Here is a 23,270-nt window from a genome sequence, read left to right on the forward strand (position 1 = left end):
AATCGCTTTTGTTGGAGATTAGGGCTTGTTTGGGTAAAAGGGCACGGGCTTCTAGGGCAAGAAGTGAAGCAAATATTCCCTGTAGGGGAAACTTTGCTTGTGACATCACATGAGGTCTGCATGTGTTGCCACAGATACAGATCTATCCATCTATCTATCTACCAACTGTCTCAAAAAGACCTCCAACCATGCTCATTCCTGATACAGAATGAAGATAAATCTGTTTAACATTCAAATATTTCCCACGTGACTGAACATTGAACAAGAAGAGTGGTTGGTTGGTGTTGCGTGGCTTGTTACAATAAATATTCAACCTCACATGTGTTGGCTGGAAGGCATTGTTTGACAGCAGCACGGCTACACATGGAATTCCCCTTATTTAACACTGGGAGATAAGGTTTACTAGAAGAAACGGTTCAATAGAATCCCCCTCCAATCATGTTCGCCCCCTACCATGGAGCTGACCATGAAACGGTGAGAGGTTGCAGGGGTTAACATGTATGTGTGTGTGTGTATTTGTCTGAAACCCTCTGCCCTTTGACCTCGTCCCTTCACTGCCAAAGGGGAGGGAGTGAGGTCAGACGTGCGAGTTGTGAAATGTGTCTGACCTTCGTCACGGAGAGACATGTGTCTGCACTCAGGGAAAATGACAACAGGCCAACGTCACGAGAAGTCTGCATGTCTGTTCAACATCTGCACGCCAGATGTTTGAGGCACTTTGCAACCGTAACATATAATCTAGTTTTATTTTTATGATAAAACCTGTTCCCGCCGCTGCCATCAGGATGAAACCACTCCGTACCATTTGTTTTGGAGTTGCCCTAGTCTTTTGACATTCTAATTGGAGTTTTTCAAGAAAAAAAATATTCTCTAAAATTTCTAGCAAGGAGATACAACTGGACCCAGGAATCACACTTTTTGGAGTGGCACCTGGAAGGCTGGCTCTACCAGGTGTGTGACGCAATGGCTTTCTGTCATTATTGGCACGGCTCTCAGTGTTGACCCACTGGAAATCTCTTGAATTGGTAGTGTCGGTTGGTTTGTCAGTTTACCAATGTGGGCCAGACTGAAACGCCTCAACAACTATCGGAAGGATTGCCATTTGGTCACAGACATTCATGGTCCCCAGACGATGTATTCCGATGACTTTGGTGATCGCCTGACTTTTCCTCAGCACCACTATGTCATTGACATTTAGTTTCTTATTGAAATATCTCAACAACCATTGAATGGATTGCTGTGGAATTTGGTGCACACATTCATGGTCCCTTCAGGATGAATTGCAGTAACTCTGGTAATCTTCTGGTCAATCCTCTAGCGCCACCATGAGGTTGACGTTTGTGGTTCTGAGTTAGTGCGTTTACATGCAGCAGTAACCAGGGTATGGTCTTACCCCGGTTAAGTGAATAACCGGGTTATGCTAGTTCTCCCCGTATACATGAGATGGGAAGAAAGGGAAGAATGACGGAGTAACTCTACCTCCGGTACAGTAGGTGGAGCTCTGCCAACGTACAACTGGTTGAAATAAGGCTTTTTCTTTCAGTTGTCATAATTACAACAACTTGGAGAGCGGGGAGAACATGGACAACTTTTGTGTGTCCTCGTCGGTCCAGAAATGGGTCTTCTTGGTAGCACTTGCCAGGGTGAAGTCCTCCGTGGGTTCAAAGGTTTAAAGCTTGTGTTGTTGTTGTTGTTTTTGCCGCTGTTGCTTCCAGTGGCTCTCTTCTATTTACGAGTCAAAAACCACTACGGAGCATGCGCAGACGTGTAACCTGAGCTTACCCTGGTCGCGATATTACAAATCCCACTATGACCACACCAAGACCCGCCCTTCAATAGCATTTATTGGCCAGGCGTCCATGCTTACGCAAGGTAACGCAACCCCATTTGTTCAGGTCCTATCCCCTGACCAATCGGCTATCCTAACCTTAACCACTCGAGGTCAAATGCCTGACCCCAACCAATCAAGCTGCTTCGTAGGGCAGTTCTTGGCGTGGCCATAGTGGGATTCGTAATTTCGCACCCCGGTTAAGGTGTATAGTTACTAAAGAAGTTAGCTAGGTCTGTAAACCCGGGAAATGAAACTCCTATTTTAGCCGGGGAAAGGTGTTCCATGGCATTTGAATAAACGGGGGTATTGCCTTAACCCTAATATAATCATTTTGTTAAACTGCAAACGCAGTGAAATGTCTGCATAACTATTGGTTGGATTGCCATGAAACTTGGTACAGACATCATGTTCCCTTGCTACGGCTTGAATTGTATACATTTTGTGATTTCCTAACTTTTTTTCTAGCACCATCATCAATAAAATGTTTGATTCCTCCAATATATGCTATACAAATGACATTCCCATCCACCTCAGCCTTACTTTGTGGGCCTAAATGTTAGCATTCTAACATGCTAGACCAGGGGTCAACAACCTTAGCTCAACCAATGGCACTGCCTCAGTGGGCTGGGTAGATGATGTCAGGCTTAAAGCTGATATGGCACACTGATTAATTTTAAAATGGCACTTCATAATAAAAAGGTTGCTGACCCCACTAGTATATATAATATAGAGATATTATATTATACCTGCTAACATCAACATGTTAGCATTATCATTGTCAACATGTTAGCATACTGATGTGAGCATGTAGCTCAACGTTGTCCTCACAGAGCTGCTATAGCATGGCTGTAGACTCTTAGTGTCGATCATCTGTGAGCCGTGCTGTCGTACCAACTGACAGACAATGCCTTGAAGTGAGGAGAGGGCCACAAAGGTTACAAAAGAATACTAAAAGAAACAATGGAGAACATGATCATCATGTCATCATTTTCAAACTTTAAAATTAACAATTTATGGCGAAACTACTCTTTGATGGTTTATTGATCAACATTTGAACTCTTGCTCAGCAGCGATGAAACTCCAGAACAACCTTTCCCCAGCTTTTGAGCGCAGCCTTTCCACAAGCGCCGCTGGTAATATCACGTCAATAATGAACTCTTTACAAATGAGTTTGGATTCTGGCCAATAATGTTTGCCCCTGCTGGGAAAAGGTGGAGACTGTTTGGAGACCTTTGCCCCATATGTCTGGCTTCTTTTGCCTAAATGGACAGTCTGTCTCTTGGATTTCTCCAAGTCAACAATGTCTTGGTTTGTGCGTGTGTGTGCGTGTGTGTGTGTGTGTGTGTGTGTGTGTGTGTGTGTGTGTGTGTGTGTGTGTGTGTGTGTGTGTGTGTGTGTGTGCGTGTGTGTGTGTTTTAATGTTAAAGCTTAAAGAAAAAGAAGTGTACAAATCTAAAGGAATTCCACACAATGACTTCCGGGTATTGCTGTCATTTAAAAGCTGAATCTTAAGTTTCGCAGGGACATACAATTGGCATTGAAAGTGATATATGATCAGTTTTTTTAATTTAATTTTATATTATTCAAATTTAGGCTCTTCCTATTGTTTCCATGTTAGCAAATGCTGGTGACCCAAGGTCAGGGCTTACCGTAAACTGCAGGACAGGGAAAACTGAATATGACCCTAGATTATATGGCTATAAGGCAACCACATTTCAAAACATTGGTGAAGATTTCAGCTTCTGATCCAGATTCATATGTTGTGATTAAAGCTGAAACTTTCAGTTTGAATTTGGTTACATGACATGTTATGTATGTGCTGGCTGACTGTAATTTACATGAACTGGTAATCCTGGCTGAGCTTTAAGGGTTGATATCCCATCTAATCTACTGAAGAAGTACAGCCTGGTAATTGGTTTGGAGGTCAGCTTAAAAAGGGACACAATGTTAGGTCACAGAATCAGGAAAAGGTGTTGCAATAGTTGCAGGATAAAATAGATATATTAAAGATAATAAATAAAACAAATAACATGATAACGAGCAGATGGATTAGTAATAATAATCGAATTGCTTCATGACTCAACATGAACATTAAACACATTACAGTTTTACTTTCTTTCAGGCCTAAGAGGACATTTGTTTTTGTCTGTGCTTTCAGTATGTACGGTTATTTCTTTCTACTTCACTCGCTTCTATTAATTCAGAGCCAATGTGCAGCTACTATACTGTACATTTTCTTGCCGTAAGCAAAAGAATATTCAACAAATATGAACATGTACAATATTCAATATACTTCCAACTCTGCAGTCTTGGGGATTCCTTTGCAAGGCAAATCTCCAAAAAAAGAAAAGCCCCAGTCCAAAGGTTCATCAGCCAGGGACATGACCAAGTTTTAGTGGTGGAAAAAACAAAAAAAACAAAATGTTGATGATTTTTTCATTTATCTTTCAAAGTATTTGCATGCGTAATGATACATGTGAGTCCATGCACATTTGCAGCTTTTTATAATTATTCCATTTCATGTATTAATTATATATTGTTCAATGGTTTGTGTGGAGTCATTTTTCCAAAAAGGAAAGAGAGAATAAGGACAAATAAAATGGTGGAAAAATGCTTTATTAATGAGCATACAGGGATCCCATCATAATACATGGACTGGATCAACATCTGTTGAATGCATCATCTTTGTGCAACATACAGCTGGAGAGAAACAAACAGACTGCAGCATCAACCACTTACAGTAAGATCAGAAACATCGATTACAGTGAATATAAATGACAGGTAATATTCTAGCAACTTGGCATGTGAGAGCTAGGAGTTGGCAAGTTATGGATATACTTGTGACATTTACACTGGTAATGACTTATCAGTTTAAACATATACTATGTTTTTTTTTACTTATAGCTTTTTTTTATCATTTAATAAAAAAGAAGAAGAAAATACTTTAGAAAAAAAAAACGAGCAACAAACAAACATATCAGAAAAGATTATACCAGTATGGCTTATTTGAACCAAGCATGCAGGTTTTCCATACATTTCATTGTGTTTATGGAGGTTTGCTAAAGAATAATATTATAATATAAATCATAAAGAATAACACATGAAGTACAATAATTGCCTTATTGCATTGTGTGTATTTTCTTAAACGTGTAACCACAGTCCTAATAAACCTGGACACTAAGTGTGCGCTGATGAATCAAACTCTCCCTGATAAAAAAAATAAGAAGAAAAACAGGAATAATATAAAATAATTATAATTATAATTATAATTATAAAAGCCTTGATGACATCAGAGGGCCGGGGCTGCTTCACACTGAATTAGCTGGACATTCAGCAGCAGCAATACTGGCTCATGTAGCCTGTTTCACAAAAGTCTACCCTGTGCATCTGAGTTAAAGTGAGTCTTGCATCTGAAAGTTTGTGTGTGTGTGTGTGTGTGTGTGTGTGTGTGTGTGTGTGTGTGTGTGTGTGTGTGTGTGTGTGCGCGTGCCAGCGTGCGTGTGTGCGCTTCTGTGTGTGTGTGCTTCTGTGTGGTTGTCGGGAAGCTTTATAGGCACTCTTTCCAAAAATAAAAAAAAAAGTCCCACTGACTGTATGGACCTCGCAGACCATCTGGGCCCGTCAGAGGATCAACCACTTGTCATTCCCAGTACTGGGGGGGGGGGGGGGGGGGGGGGGGGGGCCTGCCGACACAAAACAGCTCCACGCTGAGTCAGCACAGCCACACTGACCTGCAGAGGGTAGAAACACACTCAGGGTGAGACACGAGCTGAAACTACACAGAACATGCACAGCACCTTTCCAGTCAAACATATACAGAATATGGACATACAGTACACCGTCAAACAGCATGTCATTAAAAGGCCCTGCGCACGCACGCAAAAACTTATTTGGGACTTATTTGACGTCACCAAACATGTCAGAGTACAAACAAGCAGAGGTGTAAATAATACAATTACGACTTAGAGCCCCTGGTGATACTTCGAGCAAAGATTCACGTTGTGTCGAGCCTTCTTAGTGTTTTAAAAATAGCTCTTTTGAAGCTAGCATAAAAGTGCCCCTAGCACTCCCATTCAAAAGGCCATTTGACCGAAAAACGAGAATAGGGTAAATCTTAAAATACGCTTTTAAACTAAAGTTTGACACGGGTACATTCACAAAAAGACCCTAGGTTGCATTTTGGCGAGAGTTACGCTTTAATTGATGTCTGTTTAGTAAGTCATATTTTATTGACTGACTTTTTGACACAAGTCAGATACTTCTACTTGAGTACGAGAAGTGAGTACTTTTGCCATCTCTGGACTAATTTTCACAAAGACTAGTTCCAAGAAGCGCTCCAGTTCTTTGTTTGATTTAAAAAATGTATGTGGAGACATTTAAAATCCCCCTATTAGCATTTATTTAATAAATGGGTTATAACACACTGTAATGTAGTTGTACACAGCTATAAGAGCTTATTTCTAAGTGTTTATTAACATACAGTATTTATCAACAATTAAAGCTTCTCTATGAAGACGTATTTTATATTTTTACAACTGTAATTTTACTAGATTGTCCTTCGTTATCTGCTTATACAGCAGTCTCCATGTATGAGTGCCCACAGGAGGAGTTATAGTTGTTGGTTATTACATTCATAAACACTTATATCTGCTTAAAGATTCATTATAGTGTGCTATAAACCAATTATTAACTGTTTAAATAGTGCTTATACATGTTTCTAAACAGCTATAATGTAAATATTTGTCTCTGTATTTATTGTTTATTTCATATTAATGTTTAATATGTTTATGTATGCACCAAACATTAAAGCAAATTCCTAGCAAGTGTTACTTACTTGGCAATAAATAATTTTTTCTGATTCTACTAACTAGAGCTGGGCGATATGGAGAAAACCAAATATCACGCTATTTTTGAGCAAATACATTGATGCTGATATTGCGGCGATATTGTAGGGTTGACTATAGGTGCTTTCACAAAATATTAACACAAAGAGATTTCTTTTCTTTTCACAATAATGTGACAAAAAACTGCTGGTAAGTCTGGTGAGTTCAGAACATTACATCACTTTACTGTAACGCAGCCTTTAAAACCAGGAAAAGACAACACATGTCATATCACGATATTACGATATCCATATCCAGCCCTACTAGCCTGACGTGGTCAGATTCTAGTCAGAATCTGAGTCTGATACTGCTCCATTGGTTTGTGATTATGGGGCGTGTTTCAACCGAACCAGGAAAGAAAATGCCTCTGCACTCAATTGGATAGACCTACGACCAATCAGAGCGCCCCATCTTCTTAGCGACCATGGGGGCCAGCTGATAAATTAAACTTTTGCCGAATCCCGTAGGAAGGACGGCAAAAACATCTTTCCGATCGACAAATGCCTCGATCGCGGTCCTCTGTTCCTCTTTTAAAATGAATGTGCCGTCGATATCTCCTATAACAGACGCGAAGGCGGAATCTACACATCTCAATTCTCCAGTGGCAGCTTTGTTGTAAACGAATTCAACCCAAGCGCTCTTTGGTGACGTGGTTGATTACGTTACGATTGATCATCTGTCCATCATCGTATAAAGCCCGCCCTCACAATTTGATTGGTCCGAACAGCTCTGGTTCGAGCATAACGGATCAATTCCAGACCGAACTTCCCGACCTCAAAATGTTGTGGGGGCGGGGCTAGGTTCGGTTGGCATCCAGCCCTACTACTAACTAGGGGAACTTAAGGTGTTGTCATATCAAATTTCAAATGTGGATTATATTTTGGCAAAATTAAACTTTAATAGTGATGTCATTCAAATACAATTATAATATGTACTACAAGGTATATGCTAAGGTGTTACTTGAACCTACCAAGTAAAATGCTTCCACCTAAACTTCCTGAAGCCTTCACATGACTGAGCACACTCTGGTCTGTGCAGCCTTGCTGTTACAGGTTTTACCATACCTGAAAGAATAAGAGGAAAGGGTCAGCATGCCTCAGTCCTGCTGTGATATCCCAAAGTGAACATTCACACCATCACATGAAAGTGTTACCAACCCGTTGAGGTTGGCGGGCTCTGAGTGGTAGATGTTCTTGCCCTGCTCAGCCATAGAGGGGGCGTGATGTGGGACGGCCTGACTCTGAGTGGTCTTCAGTGTGTGATAATGGCTCTTTGCGTCCACGGGACTCGCGGGCAGGGACATGTGATGCGTCCCGTTTACTGTGCCGTTGATCCCCGGCAGCTTGGGGTCCAGTTTGTCGGGATCGAGACGTGTGTGGCTTTTCTTCGGGGAGGACAAGTCGACCACTTTGATGTCTGGGATACTGGGCTGCCTCGCGGCCAGCTGCAGCTTCTTCATGTGGCTGATGGCTACTGCAGCGTTATAGGCTTGCTGGGAAGAGAACAGAGAACACAGACCAGAGGTTTTAAAAAGATATCTGAGAGCCACACACACTACACAAAGCTTCGCTTTACAGGGACTGCATGATGATGTCCGGAGGAAGGAGACTGACACTCTGCAAACCCACATCCAGAGGTGGAATGTCATTAAGTACATTTACTCAAGTACTGTACTCAAGTACAAATTTAGGGTACTTGAGTCTTTTCTTTTGATGCCACTTTCTACTTCTACTCCGCTAGATTTCAGAGAGAAATATTGTACATTTTACTCCACTACATTCATCTGACAGCTTTAGTTACTAGTTGCTTAACAAATTAAAGTGCTCATATTATGCTTTTTGCCTTTTTCCCTTTCCTTTATTGTGTTATATATCTTCTTTGTACACGTTATAGGTTTACAAAGTGAAAAAGCCCAAAGTCCACCCCAGAGGGACTTACCATCTCCAACAGAAAACACTGTTCACAAACTGCTCCAAACAGCTCTACTGTAGTCCAGCCTTTACTTCAGAGACAAATGTGCGTCACTTTGTAACACACGTTATAATGCTCGCCTAGCAGCTAGCGTGGCACGCCCTCATACTCTGCTTCTGACTGGCTAGTAGTCCTTACCTAGCTACTGCGCATGTGCGACTCCCAACAAAGATGGAACAGAAGTGAGATGCCTCACTCTGTAGCTAAAACAGAGAGCTCAACACACAAAAAAAGAGGAGCTGCAGCAATGTGCAGCACAACAAATATATGGTGTTTTCTGAAAATTAAACCATGTAAACCGATTCTGATAGAACCTCTAAATACAACTATGAATCTGAAAAGGAGCATAATATGAGCACTTTAAGACACACAACTGTTCATATTTTAGAGCCTTTTTGTTCTGCTAAATAATCAAGTGCACTTTGGTTCCCCTGACAGTAAAAGCCCAACATCAGCCATCAGTGATTACAGAATAATATTTAATTAAACTGTCCTTAATCAGGAAGGATTTTGGTAGGCTCCTACAGGTCCTCAATGAGCTTACCACATCAGAGCCAAGAAATCAGGACTGACCTTCCACTTGGACTTGGCAAAGTTCTTTTGGATCTGAACACTGACGGAATAGTAGATGTCCTGACTCCGGGCCGTCTCTCCGATAATCCTGGAAAACAGATGATGTAACAGGACATTTAAATATATTTTGAGGTAGATGTTAGTCCTGAAGCCCCCTGTGTGGCACGACACTGTGTGCATACACTCCTGCACATCGTACCTATTTCTTTAGTGTGTAGTGTCACTAAAATGTTTACACATTTTCTTTAACTGTCCCTTGTAGGAAAGATATAACTGCTGTCTGGGATTAGAGCTGCACAATAAAATGCAATACAAACTCACTATAAAATCTTTTAGGTTTCTATAACTTTCAAGAAATAATAAGTATTGTTAAAAAATGCTATTTTAATGGTACAGTAGCCTACAGACACACAAAGAACAGCCTGCCTAAGAAATGCAACTATGTTGCAATCGTAATTATTTACTTATTATAAAATGAGTTGAGGTGAGACAATTGAACAATTAAAAAAACATTTTTTTTAATTTAATGCATCATAACCAGAGGTGGAAAGAGTCAACAGTATTAAGGAAAAGTAATGTTATTTTGATGAAATTTTACTTAAACCTACATTGTGTAATTTTTTTAATTGATTCTTAGCAAAAACCCCTTTGTTCTTTCACAAATGTGTGCTCATTCATGTGTAATTACTTCCACCAACTAATCAAAGGATTCTCGTAAGCGTAGAAGCTGCCATGCACAAACAGAATACATACGAGCGAGTCGCTCGAATGACGGCAGCCACGTAGCGCCTCCATCTTTAAAATACATTAGCCAAAGAGGGACATACCTCTGCCTTTTGCGCTTTTAAACTCAGTGGCACCGTGACAAATGCCAGGGAGAGATTACTCGCCAGGGAAGCGAAAAAGAGAATTAAAACGACAACGCGACAGGCAAAGCAACAAGACCAAAGGTAATATTGGAGTGGCTAGAACAGCTGCGCGTAAACGATGGAGATGCTAAGAGCTAATTTCGTGTTCAGCCACCGTGAGAGTCGAAACGCGCTCGGAATGGGAAGGGCTAGAAAGTTAATATTCAGTTGGTTGTCATATACAATTTCACCACTAGATGGGAGAAATTCTTACACAATGTAGCTTTAAGTGAAATAAAACTTACCGGTATGAAAATCTACTCAAGTAAAAGTAAAAAGGAGTTCATTTAAAATGTACTTCGAGTAAAAGTTACTTAGTTACTTTTTTAACATGCGGGGTAGGTTGTGGGGCTTTTTTGCCTTGCATTTTCTATTTAAATATTTGTTATTTACATTAAATTTTTTTACTCTGATGCAATTTCAAATGTAGCTAAGTACAATAACTAAATAAAAAGTACGCAAAAAAAAAAATAAACTACTGAATTGCAGAAGCATGAGTAACTGTAATTTGTTACTTTCCACCTCTGATCATAACCAATATTTATTCATATTTGTATCAGAACCTTCCCAGGCTGATGATTGACACTCACCAGGGATGTCTGAGCGCCAGGTCAGTGGAGTAGCGCATGCTGGGATTCTTCTGCATCATGTTACGGATGAAATCTTTAGCTGCAGATCAAAAGGACGGAAACACACACCGACACACACACACACACACACACACACACACACACACAGAAATAATTTCCATTAACAATATTATTGTCTCTTTCAGTCAAATTTAAAAGAATGTATTTATTTATTACTTTTCCAAACAAATTTAAGTTTTGAATGAAGTCCAGGATACATCTTTTGGTTACATCACGTCATATATGTGACCCAGATAATGTAATACCAAAGGTACACAGCCTATGAAGTAAACCACGCCTCTTTATTATCATAAAACATTGTATTTCTTTCTAAAATTAACATAAAATTGACAATATTATAGTATTATATAGTTTTCCAGACCTTAGCTAAATTGCGATAAGACAATCATGTTATAATTGTTACAGGCCTAGCTGAGGCTGTAAGGAGGAATAAAGCAACTGCAGCAGCAGGCTACACACCATGTCTGGGCTAAATGCTCAGTGTAATTACCAGATTCAGAAATGTCATCCCAGAAGGGCGAGTCAAACTCGTACTGCGCCTTCATGATCTTCGAGAACAGTCTTGTTTCACTTTCTTCGTAAAAAGGGGGATATCCACAGAGTCTGAAAAACGACCATTTATTATTGTAGGAAAAAGGAATGTTCCACGCATGTTTATGTACAGAACTGTGTGCAGGCAAAAAAGCATGTATAGCAGATGCTCACTAGGTGGTGCTATGGCTCGATCACTGCAGCGTTATTCTGCATTTAGGTAACTGTGTCATGCTTAACATGCATGACCAGCAGTGGCTTTTAATCTGAAAATCTTGCCACTTAAGAAAAAAGCCTTGGGCCGATTTACAATCTTAGTAGTCTAATTTTTGCTTTGCTCAATAACTCAGTCTACTAATGTGTGCACACTTCACCATGGCTTTATTCTTACAATATGTAGGTGATAACTCCAATAGACCAACAGTCCACTGCCTTGCTGTAGGGCTTCTGTGCCAAAACCTCAGGGGCTGAAAGTGAGAAGACAAAAAAAGGTCAAAGCTATGGCAATGATTTCTCTAATCAGGCCTGTATGTGGCTATACATATTGCATATTGTCTGTGCGGTGTGTCTTATATTTCTTATAAGCTTCCATACATCATTTTATTACAGAGACACAGATGGTCTCCTTACCTACGTATCCTGGGGTGCCACAGGCAGTCGACATGATGTCGCTCTCCACTATCTTGGAGAGCCCAAAATCACTGATCATGATCTTGGAGTTCTCATCCTGGCTGAAGTACAGGATGTTCTCTGGCTGCAGAGGGACAGACAGACAGACATGAGAGCTGTACACACACTGATGTTCTCCATGAACAACTTCTCAAAGTGTTGTATTTCACTTTCTGTAAAAATAACACTGTTATAAATGAAGCTTTACCACTAAAAGTCTGGCAGTCTTATGCTTTTTTGGGAAATACGCGTATTCATATTTAATAACCCCTGCGCCACTGGAAAGGACAATCGGGTATAGATGATTGATGGATGGATTAGGTGCTTTGTAGTCTGGATTAACGCAAGTACATTTCCAGGATAATTGCCTGACATCAGATGTCCCTCACCTTCCACTCATTGTGTGCAAACTACACGCTGAAAACTGCAAGTTTTGAAGAAAATGTGGATGGTGAAACAGGGCCGGCCTGCTTGGTTCTTTCGGTGAATGATTGTAAAGATTTACAAAGAATATGTTTACGGCATTTCCTCTCTAACTGGGACGTTTTGGGACCGATTGGTGGGATTGCTGTGGACAAAGTACATACGACAATACCATGTAAGAACAAATGAGGTTTAACAACGTATCCAGCTAATTTAAATAACTCATGTTACTGTGTTGTGTGAACAGTTATCTTCATTTAATATTGTATGTGGCATTTTCTTTTGCGGGGTGCAAATGTTCCACCAAAACAAGTTCCTTCCCGAGGCTATTTAGCAGAGCCAAGATAAGTGTGATTGGTTTAAAGAAATGCACACAACCCACAGTGTTTCTTTTTCTCCGATCCCAGAATGCATCTTTGGTGTACCTTACCAGACCTTACTCCACAGCGCTGTGGAGATAGGTCTGGCAATGCGAGACTAGGTGGTTTGTAGGTGGTCAAGCTACTTGATAGATTAGAAGGTAATTAAAACCTTGCATAAGAATGCATAAACCCTTTCTATATTTAGTACAATATTCTGACAAAGCAGCAACGTAAAGCATGCTATTTCAGATAGATGCAAAGTAATAAAATGACATGTAACAGAGACAATACAAGGTCCTAATGTGGCTTTCTCCCAAAAGTGTACTAGGAGTAAAAACACTTTCAATCTTCTTACTATGAATCATACTACTTTGGTGCTCGTGCAGATACAAGCTAACAGCGCTGATACGGACCTGATTCTCACAAGTACACATAAAGTAAAACACGCAAAGAGCTCACCGCAACCCTCTGCAGGAAAAAACATAACATCCATCACATTACATCCTACTCATCTCAATAACTCATCTTGTCATTTAAAGCTACATTAAGCGGCAGTTTCCCCCATGATGAGGAATTAAGGACAAAACAAACAGTCCGTTTCACCAATACGAACCTTAACTATCGCACATGGCAATGGCTTGAATGTAACGGACGTTCATTAATATTAAATAGTTGCACACTATAGCTTTAAATTATAATGTAAAAATGTAAAAGAAAACTCACAGCTCCATGAGGAGATAGTAATGGGTCGAACTTTCATATAAATCCTCCAGCCCCACCACATTGTCGTGTTTGATTCTGTTCAGAAAAACAAGGTGCTTTCATTATGACATGTCATAATCCCACAGCAGAGTTCACACAATTGCAACATAAACAACAGTGAAAAGAGAAAGCTGATCAACGTGGTCCCTTCCCACACTTGACTACAGAGAGAATATGAAATGAAAGCTGAAGGCTCAGAATGCTAATTACCGTCTCAACACGGCGATCTCATTCTCCAGACTGAGGTCTCGTTTCTGTTTCTTCTTCACGCACTTCATGGCAAACATCTGTCCCGTCTTCTTCTCCTTCACCATGTACACCTCGGAGAACGCCCCCCTGTTCATTAACACAGCAACACAGTGAGCACGAGTTATTTACGATGCAGTCGCTGATTACATTCCAACATCACAGAAAGAGTCTTCCCTTTTATTGTTAATAAAATATGGGGACCTGAACAGCACAGAGTATTGGTGCCAGGGTGGTGCACATTTGGACCCAAAGTGCAGAGAGGAAACGAGGAGGCAGCCAAGAGTGGGAATGATTTTAATTAACTAATTTACAATCCAAGTTGCATGCTAGGCCAAAAACCGGCAGAATGCAGACAAACAGACTGCATACACAAGGCAACAAGGGTGTAACGAGAGACAGGAGACATGAGGGCAGAGGAACAGGCGAAACACATCAGGGATCTGATCTGACTCACCAGGCAACAAAGCTAGACAGGAGCTGTGTTCGAAACCGTTGCCTATCACAGACATAGTGTACTATATAGTGTGTTCGCCATTTTGTAGTGGTGTTTGAATTCTCCGCGGCTAATTCCATTCACTGTAACTATTAAATACCCACAATGCACAGCTAATTTGAGTGTGCATATGATGTACCCTACATTTTACCCCCGTATACAACAATGCAGCGCGGTCGTGTTTTCCCAGAGGAGAAAAAGGAGCGGAAAGCCTGAAATGGAAAAATGGAGCGGGCTTTCGTTTCTAAACAGTTAAATGTAACATGCAACATATACTGTAGAACCTCCTTTGTTTCAGGAACGTATTAGAAGTATTTTTTAATTCGGTTTGTTTACATGATACTGGGCGCGCCCTCCTTCGTCACACAAATAACCAGCGCATCTACTGACGCAACGATATTTTCAGAGAGTGACCAAAATCTTGTTTGGTCATTCCCTGTACTGTATAGTTCACTACTTAATAAACACTATAAAGGGAATAGTGAGTAAGCGAATGAGGGAACACTGCAAAAATTGATTGTTTTGAAAACAAAACGAGAACAAAGAATAAAAAGGACACAGGGCAAAACCTAACCGTGAACAAGGAACAAGAACAAACTTGGAAACAAAAAGCAAACTTCGACACACAGGGAATGAATTAACAAAATAAAACAGGACATGTAAAAAATGGAAAACCACAAACATGACAATTGGCCTCTTAATGGGTCTACCTTGCATTTTTCTCAGCCAATCAGGGATAGCTTTTACTTGATTCCATTTCTCTATGTTGTTCAGACTTCAAATGGATTATTTATTTGCCGGGCTTTAAATACATGAAAGTTTTTATGATTTAGAATGTGGTAGAGTCAGTCCCATTTGTCTGTACATGGGTAATAGTTAAACTAATAATTTGACATCTTAGGAAATACACTTGTTGCTGACAGGTAGATGAAAATTTCGAGACATTAGCTTAGCTTAGCATAAAGACTGGAAAAAGCTAACCTAGATCTGTACAAAAACCAAAAGTGTCATCCGACAATTACTGCGAGACATGTCATCTTCAGACAGAACCAAGCTAGCAACATTTAATCCACTCTTAAAAAATTTGAACAAAATGCCTCCTGTTTTGTTTTTATGCATTTTATAGTTGCATCATGTTATTTTTCTTTGCCTACTTGGAAACAACCGCAATTTCTCGGAGCGCATCAGAACGAAAATAAACACACGTTAGAAATAGCGATATCAAAGGGTTCAATTGAGAATATCTCTGTGGCTTAACTATTCACACGTCAGCAGCTTATTTTTGTGCTCTGTGTCCATGCTATCTTCAGCGTTGTCTGGGACTAGGTGTTCTACCCGGTGGATTAGGCGCTTTATCCCTGACGTAATAGAACCATGGCAGGCTGAGAACTCTAGGTGCTAAGGTCAGAAACTGAGCATGTGTGGCAGGGATCCTTGGGAACAACAAGCTCCTAGTGTTCTGCCTATAAGGTGATGGCACTGACCCTGAAGGATTGCACTAACGAGGATTAGCGCTGCACAATCGTTTTTTTTTTTTATCATCATCATGATATAAACTGGCACAATAAACACATTGCCAAAGCCTGCGACATATAAAGATACTCTGAGATTTTTTTGTGTTAGTTGAAAGAAAATATCACTTTAAATGTAACTGTCATTCTTTTTTAGTGATGCCTTTTACTGGATCTGAGTATTCATTCAACAGCACAGTGTGAGTCACAACTGTTGTCAGTTTCATTTCCCATTTTGCGTGTTTTCTAGTAAGTGTATTGCGTCAAATGTTACCACACACACACACACATTCATACATGCTGCCCTACGGTGGATCAGGAAGGCAGACCGGAACAAGCTGCCCCCACAGCATCATCACAGCACTTCACATCCCATCGCTCAACTGATTTCTCCTTGGTTACCACAGCTCATTTACATCCTCGGATCTCCTCGAAGCTCATTGGGACTCTCAAGAGAAATCATCAATCAAGCCCTGAACACGAACGCCAGATAGCATCTTTATTTTTATTTTTTTAACAAAAAGACAAAAGGGCAATCAGAAATCTCTGGCGTGCTAACTCGAGTTTGTACATTTGGGAGCGATAAATTAAAAAAATGTTGAAGAGAATGAAATTGCTCTGTGCCTTTTGAGAGTTGCAATTTAGCCGTGGAGAGACTGCGTCCTGATTGCCAGGAAACAACGAGGATGTTGTTTACACTACTAGTGTGATGAGGCCCAATGGGAAAGGCTGTATTTAGTGTTCGACGCAATCTGCTGTCTCTTCTGGATTCTCTTCCTTTTATTGTGACGGGGGGGGGGACAGGAAGACGAAAAACCGTATAACTGCGAACGGGCTAAAACAGCTGGGAGAGTTCACTCTGTCACACCTCCAACAGAGACGAAAGCAGGCCGGCCAAATCCTCCGGCAGCTCAGACAGTAACAGTAATCCTTCAACGTGTCTCTTTTTTGGTTCCCTGTCTTTATTCCTATTGCAAACTGCCGACTGGCTTTAACTTCATGGTCCACAAGCTCGGTCTGAACTTGGAATAAACTGCTTTTAGTTGTAGTGCACCTGACTCGTGGAAAAAAACACTTTCTTAAAATCAACTCACTTGTTCCTTTTGGACATTACATTGTTGTATCTTCCTTTACATCCTGGTTGTCCTGATCTGTTTATCAGATTATTTTTCCAATTGGGGAAAATGTGTGGCTTTTTATGTTCTTATGATGGCGTTTCTTTCTCTTCTGTGTTGTTTTTCCTTTCGGTGTCTTTGTAACTGTCTCGATGCAATGCCATTGTAAACGACGGCCGACCCCGTAATGATCTCTCGAGTATATAAATAAAGGTTGAATGAATGAATGAAAAATAAAGCATCATTCTATTTTGAAATTGATTGTATTTTTTGACTATCACAAGTAAGAACTGTTTACACATCTTTGCCCACCTTTTCCATAAAACTCTTGCAGTTGTTTAACAAAGTGTTTGGTGAAATACAAGTAATTATATATTATTATATCCTATAATGTACTCAGGAGGCCCTCAGTACAGATCCCCTCTGTTTTCCAGAAACACCCGGACGTCATAGCAGGCAGCCTTTATTTACTGTTGGCCTGTGATCTGCTTTTCTCCAGCCAGATTGCCAGAAAACCAGCTGCTGATTATCAGTGTTGATACTATTAAAAATGTCTTTGTCTGTGTCTGCTTTTAAAAAGAGACTAAGGCCACGTCCACACGTACCAAAACAATCTTTTTTTCCCCCCCATGTTCCCTGGCATCGCTTCAAGAATAGTTGCGTCCAGACGAATCCATTTGTAAACGACTCAACTAAGACACTCAACAAGACGACGAAAATGGCGAGTGCAAGGAAACCAGAATCGTTTGTGTGGACCGATAGTGAATTGTTGTTGTTATGAGACGTCGTCGCGGGATAAGAGGTCGAAGGCTAGAGGTCGAGGGGTGTGGTGACGACATCATCGATACACAAGCATGAGGCTTCGCCGTCCAAAACGAAGCCGCAAGGGTGGCGTTTTCGAATTTTTTCACCCTGGGACCAGGTTTCAGAAAAGTGCGTCTTCAGGCAGAGCGTTTACAGGACTTGTTTGGACGATCGGCCAAAACGATGCAAAACATGTGCGTTCATACCAAAAAGCGGTTCTGTGTGGCTGGCCCCTAATACAACAGTTACTGCTAAAATATGTTAAAGTTTGGATACTCCAAACGGCTGGGGATTTCTAAACAAGTGACGCTGAAATCTTTTGATTTGATTTCTACTGTTATTCTCACCTGTTACAGGTTCATGTGTATTGCATTTGATCTATTTAACCAATGCTTAGACTGTATTAAGTGTCTTGGGACCACTTAGGTAGGGTTAGGGTAGTTTGGGTTTCTTCTTTTTATAGGTTGTAAATGATACTGTATAATACATGTGTCCTTTTTTATCCAAACAATATGATAGTATTTACAATGTGTAGTATTTGCTAGTGTCTGTGCCCCTTTACACAAGATTCAGCTAGTTTACCAGGATGTCCCATTTCACATATGTGTATTATGTTTTATGATTGTACTTTTGTGAATAACCTCACAGAAAGCAGAAAGAGTGTGTGCACAGTGTACAGTAACATGCTGCAAAACATTACCTCCATGGTTATCATTTTAAATTAACTTGACGATCAACTGGTAATCCATCAGTTTCCTTGCTTCCTAATCAATTCGTTATTTTCTTGACTCGTCGAGTCATTGTTTGGTCTATAAAATGTCAGAAGATAGTGAAACATGTCAATCACAATTTCCCAAAGCCAGAGGAGATGCTATCAAATGTCTTTGTTTTTGGCGACCAGCTGTCAAAAAAACCCCAAAGATTGTTTAGTTCATGATCACATTGGATGGAGAGAAGCAGCAAAACCCAACTAGAGGATGTTTGGCTAAGATTATTTTTTGGGCATTTCCACCTTTAATGATAGGAAAGCAACGAAAGAGAGAGGGGAAGACGTGCAGGAAATTGTCCCAGGTCAGACTCGAACCCTGGACCTTCTGCGTCGAGGCATGAACCTCTGTATATGTGCACCCGCTCTACCGATTGAGCTATCCTGGCCACGATGTTTGACATTTTGACCTAAATGATTATTAGGTTACCAAAATAGTTATTGATTATTTTTCTGTCAATCAACTATTTGATTAAATAATCTGTTCGCAGCTCTTTCTTTTTAACCAGATAATTTTTTTTTACATTTTCGTCTCTTTATTTTGTGAGCAGAGTATCACAATTCAACGTGAACATAACTGAAAGTGGACCAAATATTGTCAGTTATGTGTTTTTGTGTGAACAAACTGCTTATGCTGAGTCACAGCCAGGCACCATCAGGCTGACTAACCCGCGCTGAGCGTCTTGTTGTCTAAGACCTCAGTTAAAGTAGGCCTCCTCATGTCAATCCAATCAAACCAGGAATCTGTCCTCCCAATCAAACAGGACGTTGGAGGTTTAAACACCAGTTTACTGTAGTTCCCCTTAATATCACTCTAATAAAACCTCCAGCAACGCTTCATATTTCCAGAGGTACCAAGAACTACAGGAAGAAATTCTACATTATAAAACTGAACAAGAACTCTTAAAGGAATTGGACTTCTCCAATATGTCAAAAATGATAACCACAATTATTTGGGTCAATATTGAAACCACGATTATTTGATTACTCATGGACTTTTTGAAAGATGTTGCATTTATTGAATCAAAAAAAAAAAAAAAAATCAACAGTCAAAACATCTTGAACGGTGAAATTTCCCTTTATACTTTTCCCGTCGAACTTTTTGAATTCCCCTTCAGAACATAAGACAAAATAAGAGTTCACTTGCGAAACATAATGTGCAAAATAATCGTTTTTCTCGATTACATTGTTCTTGTGATCGTTAGGAGCCAAAATGGAAATCGCGATCAAAATTGGAATTAATTGCCCAGCCCTACTTTGGGTTACACTTTACTTGAAGGTAGCTACATAAGAGTGACATGACACTGTCGTGAACGTGTCGTAAACATTATAAACAAGTCATAAACGTTTATGACATAACGCTTCTTTTAGTAAGTGTCATTTGGTTTTTGTCATGACAAGTTATGGTTAGGGTTAGGGTTAGGGTTAGGGTTCATGTGTCATGACTGTGTCATGACTATGTCATGTGTTCATGACAGTGTCATGTCACTCTTATGTAGATACCTTCAAGTAAAGTTTTACCCTACTTTGTATGTAAATAAATGAAGCTGATTTACATCAAATAGAATGTACTTACGATCCCAACTCCTCCATGAAGTCGAAAACCTCGTGGATGTTTTCAGTGACCTTCTTCCACACGTGGTCGCCCTCTTGACGACCCATGTCTGCAGGCGCGTCCACAGGGATTTCTTTCACAATTAGGGAGAAAGAAAAGAATCGACATCAACAGTGAGGTCTTATTACGTTCTTATAAGGCTCATTGTCAGTGTTGGAAGACGTATTCAGATCCTTTACTTAAGTAAAAGTACTAATACCACTCTGTAAAAATACTCTTCTTCCAAGAAAAAGTCCTGCATTGAAAATGTAACTTAAGTAAAAGTATGTATGTATCGTCAGGAAAATGTACTTAAAGTATTAAAAGTATTCAATGCAGAAAAATCCCATTTTAGAAAGTGTAAAGGATCCAAACAGTTGTGTGTTTAATGGTCTAATCATTTCAGCTGGACTTGTAGGCCCTTATATTGTTGGCTAGTTTATTTATAATAAAACATCAGATATCATAATCTACATGTGTTTTATGTGCAAAAATCTTAATGTGTAAAGTAACTAAAGCTGTCAGATGAATGTAGTGGAGTAAAAAGTACAATATTTCTCTCTGAAATGTAGCGGAGTAGAAGTACAAAGTGGCATGAAAAGAAAAGACTCAAGTAAAGTACAAGTACCTCAACATGAACTGAATATTACCCATCTCTCACAGATCTGTAACAATATTATTAATTTTTTTCTACAATGGCCTTAAAACCCTGTCGTGGCAGAAGCAACTTGAGTTTGCCAACATCAAGCTGACAAGACACTCTGGCAGATAACGTTTCTGATCTTTCTGGAGTGGTTATGACTAAGTGGGTAAAGGCAAATAATAGAGCAGCTAGTTAAGTCTGGTAAGTTCAGAACATTACATCACTTCACTGTAATACAGCCTTTAAAACCAGAAAAATCACGATATTACGATATCCAAAATTGAAGACGATATCTAGCCTCATATTTCGATGTCGATATAATATCGATATGGTGCTGCCCAGCCCTAACCAGGGCCAAATGATGCTGTACTGCAGTGTGTGGATAAATAATCCGTCAGAGATGTCAAACAGGTAGAAAAGTAAGAGACATCTGTTGCCTCGATTTTTTTTCTTCAGGTGAAAAATGTGTATTTGAGAATAAAATAATGCTCAAAAGCTGTTGCCAAATGATGACACAACTCTGATGATCATTTTCAGCTTTTATGTTGAGCAAAAATATTTGTCTTGGCTCAAATAATGAACTTTTTCTCAGGATTAAGAGGACTGAATTATCCAATCAAACTGTATGTACTGAGACGGATTAGGAACAGTTTAAATGAGCAGGTTACCCAGTTTGCTTTCCTGTCCTACTTTCTCTTATATAAGGGATTAGTACCTCTTGATCTGAAGAACGGACCTTGTCACAGGTATAGGCTATAAATACCGGAGGATAGCCTCGAACAAATAACTTCAAATGCAGAATAAATGTCTCGACTACCACAGGAAATATGCACGTTGAACATAAACTATGGCCATATGTGAAAAAATGTATTTTAGTTCTGAGTTTAAAGTCAGAATTCGGAATTTATAGTCAGAATTCTGAGTTTAAAGCATGGGTTTAAAGTCAGAATTCTGAGGGGAAAAAAACCCTCAGAACTCAAATACATTTTTCACATGTGGCCTTAATCCTGTTGTCCAGTCCATCCACATCTACATTAACCGAAATGTTTTAATATGTTGCAGCCTAATGCATTTAAGATGTGACATTTGCACTCTAATGTAGCTCTGAAAGTGTCTCCCCACATTGATTCAAACAATGTCTAGTCACACACGCACGCACGCACACACACACACACACACACACACACACACACACACACACACACACACACACACACACACACACACACACACACACACACACACAGTTAGCTCTGGGCTCTTGCACTTCTCCTCCCCCTGTTGTTTAGTGTGGCTTCCCCCGCAGGAAGGGTTCATTTCACCGCGGCGTTGGGTTGTTATTTAGCAGAGAGAGCCGAACAGTCAGCTGTATCTGACACACAGACACACAGACACACAGACACACACACACACACACACACACACACACACACACACACACACACACACACACACACACACACACACACACTGTAACGCAGAGAAACACGCACTGCATGCTGGAGAATTTGCTCAAAACCAGAAGCAGCGATGCAAAACTCATTTGCAGTCAAACCCTGCAGCATGTGATCCACATCACATGCGGTTACTGTGTTGTTGTTGTTGGTTTTTAAATTGTGCAAAAATATTATACCTATACCTTTATTCTGCAGATGAGTCCTACTGTTTACAGTCGACCCGCGCGTTTTTTTTTACCCTGACGCGTCAATGACAGCAGGATAATAATAACGCACAAAGCAAAGAGACCGTCTGTCAGATGTGATAGCAGCGGGCAGTGGATGGTGTTCTGCAGCCCCATCTTCTCTACTCTCATGCTACCGACAACACCAAGTTGGCTGCGGTATCCGCGGAAAGATCACTCTGCGGCAAAAAAAATATAAATAAAAAAAAGGCGACTGATCAGATATTCACATCAGGCTTGAACCAAACAGCTCTCACGTCTGAGCGATAGTGAAACAGGCAAGTTTGGACTCATCCATTGACACATGGTGTTCAATGTTAACGCAGAAGACTCCAAATTACGCACGGAATACAAATGACTATAACCCTAAACCCTTAACACCAGCTGGCCCTCTATCTGATTCTGGGCTGAAAAACTGCAGCTGTCTAAAGACAACAGATGCGAGAGATTGACTGATAAAAGTAGAGAAGGGGTTGAGACTTACCCAGAGACTCTGCGCTGTGGGAGCTCCGCTCTGACTCTCCTGCCAAAGGCTCACCCAGGTCTGGAGAGATTACTTTGTCTGAGATCTCACAAGTACCTGTTGGCAAGTCAGAGATTACATCCATGGGGAGAGGCGAGGGGAGGGCCTGTTGCCAGTGTCACTGGCGCTCATTGAGACTGGAGTTCATGCTGCTGCTGCTGCTGCAGTACTCATTGCTGCACGCAGCTACAGGTTCACATAGAAAACGACGCGTCTTTTGCGCAGCTTTTCCCCAAAAAAACCGCACGATTCATTCAAAACAGCAACATGTGCATGCACGCGCGCATGTACGCACAGTTACGGTCAGTTTGGAAGGCTTGACAGAAGT

The 23,270-nt window shown here is 40.4% G+C and overlaps 1 protein-coding gene across 1 annotated transcript; it reads right to left on the reverse strand.

Annotated features, from left to right (window-relative positions):
- Positions 1-5,495: 5,495 nt before the first annotated feature.
- Positions 5,496-23,042, reverse strand: camk1gb (calcium/calmodulin-dependent protein kinase IGb). The gene is made up of 12 exons (XM_039799713.1): positions 22,904-23,042; positions 20,078-20,189; positions 13,774-13,899; positions 13,522-13,599; positions 11,978-12,132; positions 11,739-11,814; positions 11,307-11,419; positions 10,757-10,835; positions 9,259-9,346; positions 7,872-8,206; positions 7,685-7,778; positions 5,496-5,562 (listed from the first exon to the last, which is right to left on the reverse strand). The coding sequence occupies exons 1-11, from the start codon at positions 23,025-23,027 to the stop codon at positions 7,721-7,723; spliced, it is 1,344 nt and encodes a 447-aa protein (XP_039655647.1). The 5' UTR covers positions 23,028-23,042; the 3' UTR covers positions 5,496-5,562; positions 7,685-7,720.
- Between the last annotated feature and the right edge of the window lie 228 nt (positions 23,043-23,270).

Source organism: Perca fluviatilis, chromosome 5 (genome assembly GCF_010015445.1).
Source record: "Perca fluviatilis chromosome 5, GENO_Pfluv_1.0, whole genome shotgun sequence".
NCBI classification, from domain to species: domain Eukaryota; kingdom Metazoa; phylum Chordata; class Actinopteri; order Perciformes; family Percidae; genus Perca; species Perca fluviatilis.